Below are 15274 nucleotides of genomic sequence, written 5' to 3'. Positions count from 1 at the left end.
CCAATAAAATGTTCACAAACCAATTCTGCTCAAGGCTTTGGACTCTGGCCTTTAAATCCACTCTGGGGGTCACTGGTAGTTGAGAATGTGCATCATTTCCTGTTGTGAATGTATTAAAAGAATGTACTACCCAAACAAGAACACTAAGGGAATTACTCTTCATTCCATCACGACTTTTATTTGAAGCCATACCAAAAATACCAAAATTCCACGAGCACAGTACAGAGTAAGATCTTTTAAAACTTTTTCCCCCATTTTAGGGCAGTGCTAATCGACATATTCTTAGTTACATACATCAGTCCATTATAAAGGTCTTCATTTTGCAGACTTCCATTGTATGCTTTGCCCGAGTACAATACAAACTTTCCCCAGCTATTAATACACATCTTGTATAGTTTCTGAAGAAGCTGCACATAATGATGAGCATCCACAATTATTGAATCTCAGCAACCTGGACACCCCATTTTTACCTGAATGACTGCACCAAACTAAGGTCACTTTTATGAGCCAAATGCCCTTCTGGTAAGCATTTATATCCCAACATCAACCACAAAACAATGTCAGTCTTCTTGTTACGCTGCCATTTGTTACATTGGTCTCAACAGCAGCAATTCCAGTAATGTCACCAACCTGATAGGGAATAAGAAACTACATTAACACACTAAAGCAAGCCACTGCTTACGTGCAAAGCAAATTAACATATTGTTAAAAACACAGCTTTTCTACAAAACCCTTCCTTTAACTAAAATGTTTATTTCTGGCCCCACAGCTGTGCTGCCATACAATTTCAAGACAAACCTGTCTGGACAGGTGAACTGGTCTCTCCACAAGAAGTATCTTCCAGTTGTCACATATTCTCCCAGTTACACAAAGCCCTGAAATAAGCAACTGCTAGTCATTACGCTGTTCTCCCCCAAAAGACAGTAGACGAGACTACATACTTTTGATAAGTTTATGCTTCCTACCAACATTCAGTGTCTTGGGTAATTTTATAATATAGTTGCTTCTGTGACATGGATGCCAAACCCTCAAGACAGGTGCACCACCAGAAGCATCAAATACAGTGGTGCCTCGCATTACGTTAATTCGTTCCAGCAAAATCGCTGTAGAACGAAAACGTCGTAATGCAAAATTAAAAAGCCCATAGAAACACATTAAAACCCGATTAATGCGTTCCTAGGGGCTTGAAATTCACCGTCCAGCAAAGATCCTCCATAGGGCGGCCATTTTCGCTGCCTGTAAAGCGAGGAATCTGTCCCAGAAAAGAGCGGGGAGCCATTTTTTTTACCCGGTTGACATTTTGAAACCGCCAATCAGCTGTTTTAAAATTGTCGTTTTTCGAGAATCGGTTCATGAAGCAGGGAAACTATCATCGCAAAGCGAAATTCCCCCATTGAAACCATCATAAAGCGATCGCTTTTGCGATCGCAAAAAGTTCGTCGTAATGCAGTTTTGTCATTAAACGGGACACCCATCTTGCAAGGCACCACTGTAACTATTTTCTCTCCTGTAGCACAGTCCCCATCAATTAGCCTGTGATATGGAAGGAGCAACTTATTTTTAGCATCACTAGTTTTCTGGAAACATTGAGATACTTGTAGTCTTGTGTGGGCCTCCTCCTCAAACTAGTGAACCTTGTAACAAGGGTAACTTCTTAAGTATTTTGTAGTATAAGGGGCAGAAAATCCACTTACTTCACAGCATGGATTCAGGATCCCAAGTAGAACAATGCCATTTCAGTACTTCTTGGAAGACTGAGAGAACGTGTTTTCTTTCAGGATAAAGCAGTCATCATCGTTTCTTACCTGTTAGAAACAAGTGAGAATCACTTAAAACATGCATTTAAATTCTTATGTTCAGCAGATTATGCAGACCTAACAGGATTTTCCAGGCCTGGGTGATGCTATTCATCTAGCTCTTGGGAGATTCCCCATATTACTATGTTTACATTTTTGTCCCATTTAGAACCATGGCCAACACTAAGAAATGGAAAACTTGTTACAAGTATGAACAGAAGCCTCCCGCACCCAAACCACACTGCACAGGGAAAGACGTTCCCAAGTAGCAGTCCACACAAGGCACATTACAAGATATTGGACAAAACTGACAGCAGAGACAGCTGGATGAATCTGAGTATTGTTTAGCTAACTACCTTCCCTTTTGGAAAGCAGAATCTCAAGTTGCAGGAGACAGGTAGGCCCTCCCCCCAGAATATAAAAAATGCAGATTCAGTCCAAGTTCTCCTAGGGTCCAAAAGGACCCTAGATTTGCCCAACTTTGTCAAAAGCAATGAACCAGTGGTTTGCTGTAGCCACCAGAATGGAGCTCTGTGGGAGAGAAGATGCAGACATGAGCAAAAGAGTTACCTCGAAATACAGGACTATTTCCACAAATGAACTAGCCAAGAGCAGCTTTCGTCTCACATGGATCGCACTGAAGGAGGCACAACACACTTCGGGGTCTCCAAGGACACTGGTTTCCACATGCTAGCAGAGAATTCTCACAGTGTAAGAACAGGACAGAGCTAACTACAGGTAGGCCCTCCAGACACCATCATCAGTTTGGCCTTAACCTTGAACAAAGCCTCAGGCCCCCCCAACTTCCAGAGCTTCCTTCTCTAGTTCATCCAACAAAACTGAATTTCCAGATTAAGCAGGACACATCCTACTTTTAGCATTTTTATAAATAAGGTTGATTTCCTTTCTATGCCTTCTTCTATAGGAACAGTACTAGAATGTATTACAATTTTACCAAGGAGCAGTAACCCTTGAGGGAAATTTGTTAAGACTTACTTGAACATTTTTAACTGAGAAAGCACAAAGGCTAGTATTATCCTACAGCATGAGAGTGCTTCACCACATTTATGCTTAGCATTCAGTTGTCCCCTCCAGGCAATATTGACTCCCAGTTGAAATGGTGTTCTGCCTTCAAGAATCAAGGCCTAGTTAAATAATTGACCATTTCATGCCCAAACTACGAAACCCAGAATGTTCAAGTGTAACTGTATTGAGGAACTACACTGGGATCCTAGTTCGTCTAACTTCAGAGCTTTTTCATTACCACCAGACCAATCCCTGGGATGTAAAACCATTTCAGACACTACTCATTGAGCAGTTAAGATTTATTTCCCCAGAACAACACTTCACTTTTGACAATGCCATTAAATGTATTCGCGAAGGCTTTCATGGCCGGGATCTAATGGTTGTTGTGGGTTTTGATCTCACAGCCATACATACTCTACTCCCAAACAAACTGCACCAGAGCACAGAGTGCTACTCCTGTCCTCTGAAGATGCCGGCCACAGAGACTGGCGAAACGTAAGGAAGAACAACCTTCAGAACACGGCCAAAGAGCCCGAAAAACCCAGAACAACCAATGCCATTAAAAATACTATGGGGAATCAGAAGTATTCATGCTGTTGTGAATCACATTTAACAGTATCCATTTAGAATGACTTTTTGATAACATAAGATACTTATACAAATTATGGTGTTAACCCATGCTCTTTAAAATTCTCTGAAATATTTTACAGAGGAGCAGATATATGTTTCTTATTGATCTGCCTCAGATTGCCTGCCACATTATCCTATTGTTTTCTCTAAACATCTTTTAGAAGAACTGGTGTATAGCAGTCCTACTACTTGAGCATAAACCCTGGGCTTTACCCAAAATGATGCCAACATGCTTTTGCTTACTTGTCAGTAAGCTATTCAGGTTGTGTGGTGCAACGTGATGTCAAACGTCAAGAGAAGAGATTGTTTCAGATGGGATTTTAATGGGCTTCGTAAAGCCAATAACTCAGTACAGGAACTTCCTTATCCACTTCAAATACAATGAGAATTATGCACGTTTCTTCCAGTAAAAAAAGGACAATATAAACAAACATTTTCAAGAACCTCTCAAACGTTTTGAATTCTAGGTTTACTTTACAGTAAAATAGCTTTCACTAATTGCCAATGTGAATCATTTAACTTTGTAGTAATACCAAGGTAGTGTGCCTTTGTCACATCCCCTTGCTATACCAAGGACTGAACTTTGAGAACTGTTTTGCTTTTTTCCAAAAAAGGTAAGTTCTCTGCTTCCATCGCTTTTATGCTGCTGGGCCTCATGTGACAAGTTAAAAGAAACCTTAGATTGAAAAGGCAAGACAAATAAAACTGGATTTCAAAAATGCTTAAAAACCACCTTTGAAAAAAATCAACTCTCGAGCAATGTCTAAACAGACCATCTTGCAGAGGAAGCTTTCAGACTGCATGTGACAAAAGCTATATAGGGGAAGATACAAGTAGGTAAACTAAACAAGATTCAGCGAAGCTCCAAAAATCTTTATAAATACGGCCATTGGAAGGACGATCTTGATTCAGGAAGGATTTTTACTCGGTGTGAGCTGAGGACAAGAAGCAGGTACAATAATAAAGGCACAAGCATATGGACATCTTGCATTTGCAATTCACCACTCCTAGACTTTTTAGATTAGTTTTCCTAGGAATCTCAGGCCCTCCCCCAGTTAGCACTGTTGACAGTTTTGCAATTTGAAATTACGAGATCTTTAAGGTCCAACATGCAATTAAGTTACTTAGCAGAAATGTAACTGAAGGCTGCAATACTTTCAATTGAATCAATGAAATGATGGTTGTTTCACAATGTCTAACAACTCAGTAGGGAGCTGCAGTTTCTGCTGCTAGCAAGTGTAAGTTAGAAACTGAAGGTTTAAATGTGCTTTAACAAGGCAGAATTTTCAGTCCAAGACTCACTTACCTCAGTTATCATAGTTGTCTCTGTAAGATCCTCCTGAAGAGTAGCGGTCATTATAGCCTCCCTGACTTCTGAAAGCAAAGTAGTTGTATTTTACATCTATTCACTCAAATAGTAATGTAAAGCAGAAGGTAACAATGCAGCACCATTACCTCCCGTAGTCCCGGGAACTACTGTAGCCTCCACTTCGGTTGTCATAGCGTCCACCATAGCTTCTGTCTCCACCACCTGCAGTAGGACGCCATGATTCATTAGCTGTTGAACAGCAGCAGCAACCCACTTTTCTCAATTAGTCCAGTGAATTTAATCCCATCATTTCTTTACGCTCACCTCGAGAATAACCACGGCCTCTCCCCCTGCCTCCGAAGTACCCTCCTCTGGATCCACGGGAAGATTTCCCTGCATGATCAACTCTGATCTGCCGCCCATCTACAGACTGATAGTGAACAAGCATTTCAATTAACCTGACAGTTGTGTAAATAGATCAGTTGTTCAATGTAGTATTGGCATGAATCTACATATGCATAACATTAGACATTTTCCAACTGAAAACACAGTTTTGGCTAATTAACAGGTTTCAGCAAATTAACGAAGTACAATGGAGCTCAATGGACTGATTTCTGAGGTACTTTGTTTTGAATGATCAATTCATTACCACTTTGATGTAGGTCAGATTACTTGAAAACCATATAGTATTACTCAATAAACTTTAAAGACGGTTGTAATAAGCTGCTTTAAAATCCCTTTAGGACTACAGAATAAATTTTTAAAACATTCAAAATGATATCCCCTCAATCCAGAATCAAAACAACTACACCACCTTCAACAAAAAGAAAATCTGAGCTAATTAACTAGTTAGAAATATTTGATATTTGAGCTTCAGGTACAAAGCCTCTCTGCATTTAAGGCTGTATTTTGGGGGGAGGGTAAGCAGTTATATACAAGCTCAAGGATTATCTTCCTTCAAACCAGCCCCTGAATTAAAGACAACAGCCACTCTGAGATTCCTGGCAAAGAAAATTTATTATTACCTGAGCTTGCGTTTAATATAGTGAATGGAGTCCAAATGGGTTTTCATGCAAGCAGAAAAAGAAACCACACAAGTTACCAGAGCTAACTGATGAGATGCTACCTGCACGTGTCAGCAATGAGCCTGATTTTGGACTCACCACCTCATCAATCAGTTGCAGCAACTTCGTTGTTTGTCAGTATTCCAGGGATCTGGCAACTGCTCTCCAAAGCAAGTTGCAGCCTGAAGAGATTAATGTACTGTTTCAGAAGATGCATGCAAGTCAGGAGCATCTAGCGTGCCTCATACCAGGTCTGTCTTTTATTAATCTGTGTCTCTTCAACAATGAAGAGTAAGGCTGGTGGCACAAAAAAAGCAGACTTTTGTCACTCAAGTCTTAATGATAGAAGGCAAGCCCAGTGAGCACATGTATAGTTAGATGACATATGCATACCTTGCAAAATCCATCTACCCTCTTCTTAGAGTTTCACTAAGACTTTACTGTTTTGTCTTTCATACTGTAAAAGCATGCAAAACATACAATACACAACATTCCACAAACTGGAAACTATTTTAGAAGTACTGACTTCTCCATTCATGGCTCTCATGGCATCAGAAGCATTCTCTGGATTTGCAAAGGTGATAAAGCCAAAGCCTCTTGATCTCTGTGTTTCTTTGTCCTTGATTACAACAACTAAGACAAATGAAAATAAAAGTTATTCAATGGGTTGACAGAATTTCTGACTCCAACTCCCAAGCCTCAGCTAGCCAAAACAAACTTGCCTTCAGAAATGGGACCAAAAGAACTGAAATGCTGCTCCAGGGCTTGTTCATCAGTATCAAAATTCAGACCTCCAACGAAGAGTTTTCCTTCTTCAGAAGACATGATGATGGTAACAAGTCTGAACAGGCAAAGAAAAAAAAAAGAATTTTATGGGTCAGAATCAAACACAAACAGAAAACCTTTGTGATGTACAGTCCATTTGTATATAGTCTCAAATATCAAATTCAAGGCAGCATACCCTCAAATGATTTCTACACTTTTTCCATGAAGCAGAATTTTAATGCACTAAAATTTTTCTGACACCAAACCTTCCCCAAACAAAGCAAACCGCGTTTTTATAGCTGTTTCTCAGCCACTGCACAGGCTGAACCTCTTATAAACACCACTCAAAGAAAGTACTTCAGCTCTATTTCTTCTTAGCTTGCTGTCCCAAGAAAAAGAATGAAACTACCTCCAAGCTTCATAAGCCCAAGATTACTCTTCTTCGTTTCCAAAAAAGAAGAGTTTTTTTGCAACCTACAAACTCTGGTCCTGATTACTTTACAGGAGGCTTGCCTTCGGATGCTCTTTCCGTTGCAGCCAGCAAGGAAACCGTTCTTATACCCCCGGGGAGAGCAGCGTTGAGTGAGGGCGGCGAGGGAAAAGGACGGCGCGCGTCTTCTTTCCGGCCTCAAGGCCAGCCTCCGTGGCCCCGCCTCAAGCGCCATCTTGTCCTCTCCCTCGTTCAGGCAAGACAGGCATTTACACAGCCAAAAATGGCGGCCCTGCCTGCTCCCGGGCCTCGCGCCCAACGGGCCCGAGTTCTGACCAGACCCCCGTTCCCAATTCCCTGCCCCCATCCCGCCCCCCTACCCAGTGTTTTCACTTCTCTTCCCCCACGGTCGCCAATACAGCCACCCCGACACGCATGCGTACTGCGCCACTCCGCCGTTGCCTCACGCAGCTCGAGGAACTCACAACTTCACCGCATGCGCAAACTCTTGGCGAGCCACAAAAGCCCGCTCCCGAAGGCACTCCGCCCTCCTTGTCCTTGCGTTGCGCCACATTTAGATCCCCGGCTATCCTTATCTTTCATAGAAAAGCCCCTCCACCTTCGCAATTAAACAAACACACCCCAAAGACTAAGTACTCACAGAAACACAGCTGTCTGTGGAGCGACAGAAAATGCGGCCGAGGCGCCGCCCGCGCAACGCTTATATAGAGGCCCGCCCATGGTAAGATCACGTGACATCGCAGCGCCTTTCTATGGGCAGGGGGGAGTACGCATGCGTCGTGTAGAGAAAACGGTTCGTTGCAATTGCCGGGGCCTGAAGAGGCTGGTGGGACATCCGGGCAATAATTGTTCCCAACTTTCTCCCTCCATGAACGTGTGTACCCTCGTGGGCCTTGATTCACTCTTTAGGAATTCACCCCTTTAGGACAAAGAGAGCGTCATTTAAACACACACACACACACACACACACACACACACACACACACACACACACACACACACACACACACACACACACACACACACACACTTCCTTATAGCCGTTACTTCCTGTTCCTATTGGCTTCCTCCATGTGCGACTCGAGAAGGGGGAGGAATTTTCTTTCTTTTTTTTTTAAAAAAAATCTTTTCATTAATTAATGGTTTGAAATACTCGGATCTTTTACACGAGAGGAGTCCCTTGCTTGTTGAAAAAGAAAGGGTGGGCGAAATTGCAAGGGGAAAGTACTGTATTGAGTTTTGGTCAGTATAAGAAGGAACCCGAGGAGAAGTGAAATGTAGGCATTTTGCAGAAGTGTTTTGTTCGTTTCGTTTTAAGAGCGAACGGATGTTGTCAAATAAAGCAGTTTGCTTCCTAAACAGCTTAAGGTTTTTGCAAGAGAATGAGAAAACAGCTGTGGAGTGTTATCTTTATTCAATTTATTTCATGCTTGTAAGTGTCTCTCTCACGGGATTGATTCAAAACACTAAGAAAAGGAAGCCTCTGCCAGTGTCTATCTTCATTAAGCCATATAGAGGAAGATTGTAGAAGATGAAATCTCAGCCTGTAGTTGAATTTGGCTTCAAAATTTAAAACAAATCTGCTGTTGCTGTGACTACCAAACAGAGAATCAGCACGTGTGTAAAGCACCTTATTCAGTGGGCATTCTCTGCCTGGGACCAGTTGGATTCAGGCCATACCCAAAGTCAGGACTGATGGATAGCTCAGTGGTAGGAGATTGGGAGTTTGATGCCTCCTGCTTTACTTCCTTGATAGGGGATCCCTTCCAACCCTCAGGTTCTTAGGTAGATTACTCTAAAATAGGCCTTATAAAATGTAGGTTCATAGCTAACAGAGAATAAACCTCTTGGAACAATGAATTATTTATGAGTACAGTAAGCAGGGTGGATTTGATTTAAATCAACTTTATTTAAATGACGACTTGAATTTCAAAAATTGTATTTTTTTGATTATTCATATTTTTATAATGTTTTTTAAATTAAATTGTGATGCAATCATAATAAAAGCATACATATATGCAGGGGGAGTAAAACTCAATTTAAACCACATTAAATTGTTATTTAAATCATTTTTTAAAAAACATTGACCTATATCCACCCTGCACATGCATGCTTGTATTATTACCTGAACTCTTGAATTAATTCCTGCCTACAGTATTTCCATTTCTCGCCCTTTATGGGAGAGATGTGACTTCCTGTGAATGGAGAGTGAAGTTCTGCAAAACTATTACAATTGGTAAGGAGTTTTTCTCAGCTCCTGTAATTAAATTTGTTAACATCTGGGATACATTTTTTGTTCCAACCCCTTACCAATAAGGGGTTTGGTTTACGACATGTCATCTTTGGGAGGCTGGAACCCTGGTTGTTTCCTGTCAGATGCTCCCCTTCCTCTTTGTGGGTTTTATTTGAAATTTGTTCCCCTGCATCAGATACCATTTGTTTCACTGAGTTCAGGACTGTAGTTCTGGGAGGAGTTTGACCCTGTACTCTTTCAGTGTTTGGATGTGTCTGAGGAAGTGGCTTGTAGTCCAGGACAAACGAGCACCCTTGCTGCTCATGTAAAATAAATCTGCTAGTCTTAAAGGTGCTTGAAGTCTTTGTTTTTGCCTTGTTTTTTTGTTGTGGTTATGCACGACTGCTATGTGGTGTTTTTTTTTACGGAAATAAGTTTCACTGAGTTTTGTTTACCTGAAAATAAAGTGCATGAACTTGCCTCGGAACTCTTCCAGATTCAACAAAGAGTGACCTAGAATATAATCATTAATGTCAATGTCAATAATATCCATTATTCTTACACTAGACTATACTTGAAAGTAATGAGTAAATAAGAACACAAACATCTGTAAGAAGAGACTTCTGGACATGACAACTGTATACTGTGCAATACTAGGTACTCATATTGCATTTCAAAGGTGGCATAACTAGTGGGTGTGCTAGGCTTTGTGCCTGAGAAATACTCACATTCTGACTATCATTTGTTTTTAAATGGTGTTTAGAGACATTTCTGAGCAGAATGTTTTTTTCCAAGTAAGCATCACTTTCTTGATTTTAAGTCTTCCTGCCCACTGCATTAAAAAGTAGCAAAGGACTGAACTACTAAAATTATTTTGCAGTAGTGAACAGTAACAGAAGCAATTTTAAAATGCTGTCGTCATTCCTTTGGGACATACAGTACTGAGACCTCATCTCATAATGCTACCCCCTGTTTTAAGTTGCAGTAGCCTGTGGTATACCATTTTTGAAAAATATTTCCTTTGCATAGAAAAATAGGGAAATTATGCAGCACTTGTCACAGACAGTTCCAAATTAGAGATGGGTACAAACCAGAAAAATTGACCAGTTGGGCTGGTTCATGGTTCAGTTCACAATCCGGTTCAGGGATCCTGTTTTGCCAAGCAAAATGAAGTGCCAAACTTTCTCCCCCTCACCACTTTGTTTTGCTTTGGCAAAACGGATGCTGTCCCACCTGCCCCCTTCCCACTGCTCCTTTTCCCTTCCTACATGATCCTGCCACCACTGCTGTCTCCTCCATTGCTATCATCAGAAACGGTGGCTTCCCAGGATTCGGGCCTGCTGCCTTTGTGCATGTGCATGTTTGTCAGTGGATGCATGTGCAGTGGGAGGCAACGGGAGCAGTGGAAATGGGGCAGTTGGTTGATTGGTCCTTCCCATCTCAAACCTGAAAAACAAACCGCAAAATGGTTTGTTTTTTGGAGGGTATTGATGGTTTGAGTAGCCATGAACTATCAGTTTTCCAGTTGATGCCCATCTCCATTCCATCTGACTTAAACATGAAAATATATAAAATGGCAGGTTGTACACTATGCACTATTGTCATGTGTTTGTGTGCAGCTTTTGTTGAACACTTGCATCGAAATGCAGCCATTCCAGTAGTCACCATGTAAAAGGCACAAGTCATTATTTTTCTCATAACTGCCCCAGCAAAATACTGCTCTTATTTTGCTTTTCGGATGTCTTTGCAAAATGATGCTGCCGTGCATAGCCCTCCAACTCCCCCAAAGGATCTATTAGTTAAAAATACCTTATGTTTGTGTGTGTGGATGTGCACTCATATGCACAGACAAGAATTCTAGGGTTCTGTTTGTTTTTCCTTCCACTCCCAAGACTGGATAATAGTTCTCACTGACACCACAGGGGATATTTCTGTTCCAGTTGGGTTGCCTTAAGAACAGTCAGATCCACTATCTCGTTAAGGTTTCTGTTAAATATTGTTAAGCAGTTAAAAAAACAAACATGAAAACTGCTGTTGTTAATTTGGAAATTTTATGCCAGGATGTTTGTGTTATCACCAACAATTGGCAGGCTGGTAAGGTAATGGTCACTGTTGGTACAGTCTGCTTTTCTCCCTTATGTTTAAAGTCCCATCATCTTTTGGGTCTGAAATTTTGAATAATATTTCAGATATTTGATGATTGTCCATGAAAGCTCACAGTACAGCAGATGGGTTAGTCTGTAAAGTGTTATGGAACTTTTTATTCCTTTTACTTCAATTCACTGTTCCAGAAACCAGTGTCGGATAGATTACTTTAGAGCAAAAAAAAAAAATGTACTGTATAGTCAGACAAAAGAGTATCCCTAGAATTATGTAACTAGGGGGAAAGGGAGAGGATCACCTTCAGATGGAAGACTGTTACCGTACTTTGCCTGTCCTGCCAGCATACAAGCATACCTAATCTTATTTAGGAAATGCTGGAGGGTAAAAAGCACCTTCACTGCTCAGTCCTAATCATTTTCACAGTGGAGGAATGCATGGAGCTGAAAAACAGCATGGCCTCGTCCTACCCACTGTCCTCCAGATGTATTTGGACTACACCTCCCATCCTTTTCCTCATTACCCAGCATGATCTTTGATGGATGGGATGATGGGGGTTATGCTTCAGCCCGTTCGGAGTACACCTTGCTAGGGAAAACTGAATAGCTAGAGATTTTTACAGCAGCCATATTACGAAGTAAAAGTTGGGCTGTGCTTTACAAACATTAATTCCAAAATGAGTACATGCCACTACTAGAGCCAAAAAGAAGGGTCAGCAATATCTTTATTAGACCACTAAAATGTTAAAAACAGATGACGTTTCATGTTCTGTCGGGCCTCATAAAAAAGCGGGGCATTGTAAAGCTTAATAGGAGAAATGGCTCCAATTGACTCTTTAAACATTTCATGTTCCTTAGTGTGACATCACATTTAATTTCTAGTTTTTCTGAAATGGGGATTCCCATATTTCAGTGTGCTTTTTCTCTCATCTAAAGTGAAAGCCATATGCTTCTACAAAAGGTGAGGGATAATTGATTCACTGAACAATTGACATCCCTTTGTCTGTGGAAATGGAGGAAGACAATTCTATGTCCACTGAGGTGAGACCTGACACTAACAACAATGAGAAATCCTCCTGCTAGGAATCCCCAAGGAATTTTATCAGGGGCTCCTCAGCTGGAAGATGATAAATATGCTTTCCTGAAAACAGGTTGTCTACCATTAAAAATCTTCTACTTCAATGTCCATGGTATTTAGAGCTTATTCTAGGCTACAAGTCATGTTGTTCATGTGAGATGAAGGTACGGCTTCCCAAACTTGTCCACAGAGTCTGTATGAATAATAATGTATACAGTACTTTACAATTGTCAGAGAAGCTTCTGTGGCAAGTGCACAGGATATTCCTCAGCAGAAAAGTTGCCATGGAGACTGCTATAAATGTAGCTAAGGCTTTACTTGGCAGGTGCTCTTCAGCAAAACGGGATGGGGGCATGTTTGGACTACAAGTCCCACAATCTCCGAGATAGTAGACTATGCTGGCTGGGAGATGGTAGGAACTGCAGTCTCTTTGTGTGTTCTTTCCATAAAGGCAAAGTTTGGAAAAACAATTGCTTGCCAACTCTGGAAAGCTCTGGGAAATGTTTACCTCAGATGCCCTTGCCTCAAAGTAGTTACTCTTCAGCACTGGGCAAGTCAAGCCCACACAGCACCACTGACTGCCTGGTATCCTGGCTGGCTGTAGAGGTGCTTTTTTATTCACCAGTAGAGTAAATGAACCCCAACGCTGTACATCTATGCTCAAATAACATACCCTACAGGTGGCTGAGTTGTATTCAACTGAATTCTCAGTTCCAGTGAGTGCTGGGATCAAGACTCAGAGAGATCATGGAGGGTGCCGGTGCAACCGTCGGGGAGCCCATAGAGCGCAGTGGGGCGTACCAATCTTCATGGGCGCGGGAGGCTTGAGGGTGGTGGGGGATGGGACAAGGGAACTGGCCAGTGGCAGAGGAAGCTGGAGGTGGCAGGGTGTAAGTGGAAGCAGGGTAACGTGGTAGGTGAGGGTGCGACCCAAGGGTGGGGGGATATTGATATGGTCGCGATGAGGGTGCAGGTAAGGGACAGACGGAGAGGACACCCGCTGTGCCTGGTTTGGGCAGGGCCCGCTCTTGCTTCCTTTGCTTTGCCCGCCGATTCTGGAACCAAACCTGTCAGGAGACAGATAGACAAAGCACGTATTGTGAATTGTGTGCCCAGGCTAAAGTATCCTGACTGCATTGGTTCCATAGTAATGTCAAATTGTCCCTGATAATAATAATATGCACATTGGCCATCTCTTAAGCGCTCAGGCAGAAGCTGAGGTATCCTTAGAAGGTAAACCAACTGCTAGGAGTAGGAAGTACATTTGGGGCAGACAAATTATATTCATCTCAGTTTTTTAAATCTGTAAAAGTAATAGTAGGAACCACATATGCAGCTAACAAAAGAAATAAATACTGAGAAAGCAATTGCTTAAAATTAGATAAAAGTGAAGTTTGGGGAGACCTAAAGCCCTAAATAGACATTCTGAACAATCACCTTGATTTTGCACACTCACATGATTCTTTAGTTCATGTTTTGTAATCAGTGGGAGTAGTTATAAGTTGACAGTAGGTCCAAAGAGATGTTCCCTCTAAGTCCTCGCTATATTTGGAAGTGCCTCAGCTTTGCATGCAGAAGTAAATACATATTAAAACACTTATATTGAACTGTTAGGTAGAAGTAAATGGCCTGATAGCTCTTTGAGCTAGAGCACCACTTGGCTTGGAAGTCTGACTTACCACTGTGTCTCAGAGGAGAAAAGCTGGCCTTTGTGACCTTGGGCAAGCTACACAGCCCCAGGGCATCCCCCCCCCCTCCCCCGAAGAAGGGAATGGTAAGACTGGATTTTGGCCATAAGGTCTTTTGTTGGAACTTGTGCAAAAGCAAGCATCCATATATACAATAGAAGCCCTGTAGCTGTGGGGATTGGTTCTACGATCTACCATGGATGCCTGAAACTCTGAATAGCTGCAAACCCTACATAGAGAACTTACAAGGAGGTAGGACAAAGGACTTCCTTGTATGTTTTAAATAGGGCTGCAACAAACAGGATAAGTGAAACCCACAAATACTGATCCAGTGGATACAATTTTTGTATCTAAGGCAAGAAAATTAAAGTGCAGTAAATGAGATTTCAGCTGCATGAGAAGAACTTGGCAAATTTTAATATTGAAACTTTAAAAAAAAAACACATTTTTTTGCTTTACAAATTCTGTTTGTTATTATTTTTAAAATTAGCAATCACAAGATATTATCTATGTGTACAACTGGCCAGTGCTGTGGCATGCATTCAGGTTTATGTCACCAAAATAACATAGGTTCTGTGCATTTCACCAACAGTGTTCTCACTCTTTTAGAAAGGGCAATATAAATTCACTGTTGGCTGTGGCTGTATTTAAGTTGCTGTGGAAAGGAAACACGAGCTGTTTGCATGAAGATATCCCTATTACAAGCCAAATGCCAATGCCCAAATTCAATTGAAGGGGTTTGGTTGCTGTTTTGGTGGCACCATACATTGGGTGGGGGTGGGTGAGGTCTTGTGGTCATGAGGGATGAGAAGTCCTGCAGTTCAACAACACCTGGAGTGCCCCACACAGACCACCCTGGGACACAGTGACATGTCCAAAGCAGCATTGCCCACATGTTCTCTAGCCACTATGGAATAGGTACCTGAATGCGAGCTTCATTGAGTTTGGTAGCCCTGGCCAGTTCCTCACGGCAGTAAATATCAGGGTAATGATTTTTGGCAAACGCTGTCTCCAGTTGGTCTAGCTGATCTTGACTGAAGGTAGTCCGGTGACGTCGACGGGCTGGGGTGGCAGCTGTGTGCAGGGAGGCTGAGGCCGTGGGAGACAGCAGTGCACCCCCTGCTAGTCCAGTCAT

At 41.9% G+C, this 15274-nt stretch overlaps 2 protein-coding genes across 13 annotated transcripts; both read right to left on the bottom strand.

Annotated features, from left to right (window-relative positions):
• Positions 1-158: 158 nt before the first annotated feature.
• Positions 159-7788, bottom strand: LOC110081131 (RNA-binding protein 3). Of its 12 annotated transcripts, none has more exons than XR_013542261.1 (9): positions 7682-7788; positions 6548-6666; positions 6352-6458; positions 5086-5191; positions 4908-4983; positions 4759-4826; positions 1695-1805; positions 799-875; positions 159-630 (listed from the first exon to the last, which is right to left on the bottom strand). XR_013542261.1 is itself a non-coding variant. In XM_020797587.3 (7 exons), the coding sequence occupies exons 1-6, from the start codon at positions 7777-7779 to the stop codon at positions 4760-4762; spliced, it is 573 nt and encodes a 190-aa protein (XP_020653246.2). In that variant the 5' UTR covers positions 7780-7788; the 3' UTR covers positions 3756-4387; position 4759. The 12 variants fall into 12 exon arrangements, 6 of the variants coding, with proteins under 6 accessions (XP_020653246.2, XP_020653247.2, XP_078242615.1 ...); XR_012084075.2 differs by having other exon boundaries at positions 4759-4823; XR_013542264.1 differs by lacking the exon at positions 7682-7788 and adding an exon at positions 7000-7229.
• A 374-nt stretch (positions 7789-8162) lies between these two features.
• LOC110081130 (homeobox protein prophet of Pit-1) lies at positions 8163-15274 on the bottom strand. The gene is made up of 2 exons (XM_020797586.3): positions 15062-15274; positions 8163-13518 (listed from the first exon to the last, which is right to left on the bottom strand). The coding sequence occupies exons 1-2, from the start codon at positions 15272-15274 to the stop codon at positions 13159-13161; spliced, it is 573 nt and encodes a 190-aa protein (XP_020653245.3). The 3' UTR covers positions 8163-13158.

This window comes from Pogona vitticeps, chromosome 2 (assembly GCF_051106095.1).
Source record: "Pogona vitticeps strain Pit_001003342236 chromosome 2, PviZW2.1, whole genome shotgun sequence".
Taxonomy (NCBI): Eukaryota; Metazoa; Chordata; class Lepidosauria; order Squamata; family Agamidae; genus Pogona; species Pogona vitticeps.
This window is presented reverse-complemented; position numbering and strand designations above follow the sequence as displayed.

Bases quoted from the DNA above. Each gene is read 5' to 3' on its own strand.
- LOC110081130 (XM_020797586.3), bottom strand. From the start codon at position 15,274: ATGACTGGACTAGCAGGGGGTGCACTGCTGTCTCCCACGGCCTCAGCC. The intron at 13,519-15,061 runs GTACCTATTCCA...GTCTCCTGACAG, and splicing joins TCAATGAAGCTCGCATTCAG to GTTTGGTTCCAGAATCGGCG.
- LOC110081131 (XM_020797587.3), bottom strand. From the start codon at position 7,779: ATGTCACGTGATCTTACCATGGGCGGGCCTCTATATAAGCGTTGCGCG. The intron at 6,667-7,681 runs GTGAGTACTTAG...TTGCCTGTTCAG, and splicing joins CCACAGACAGCTGTGTTTCT to ACTTGTTACCATCATCATGT. The intron at 5,192-6,351 runs GTCAGTACTTCT...GTTCACTATCAG, and splicing joins TGAGAGCCATGAATGGAGAA to TCTGTAGATGGGCGGCAGAT.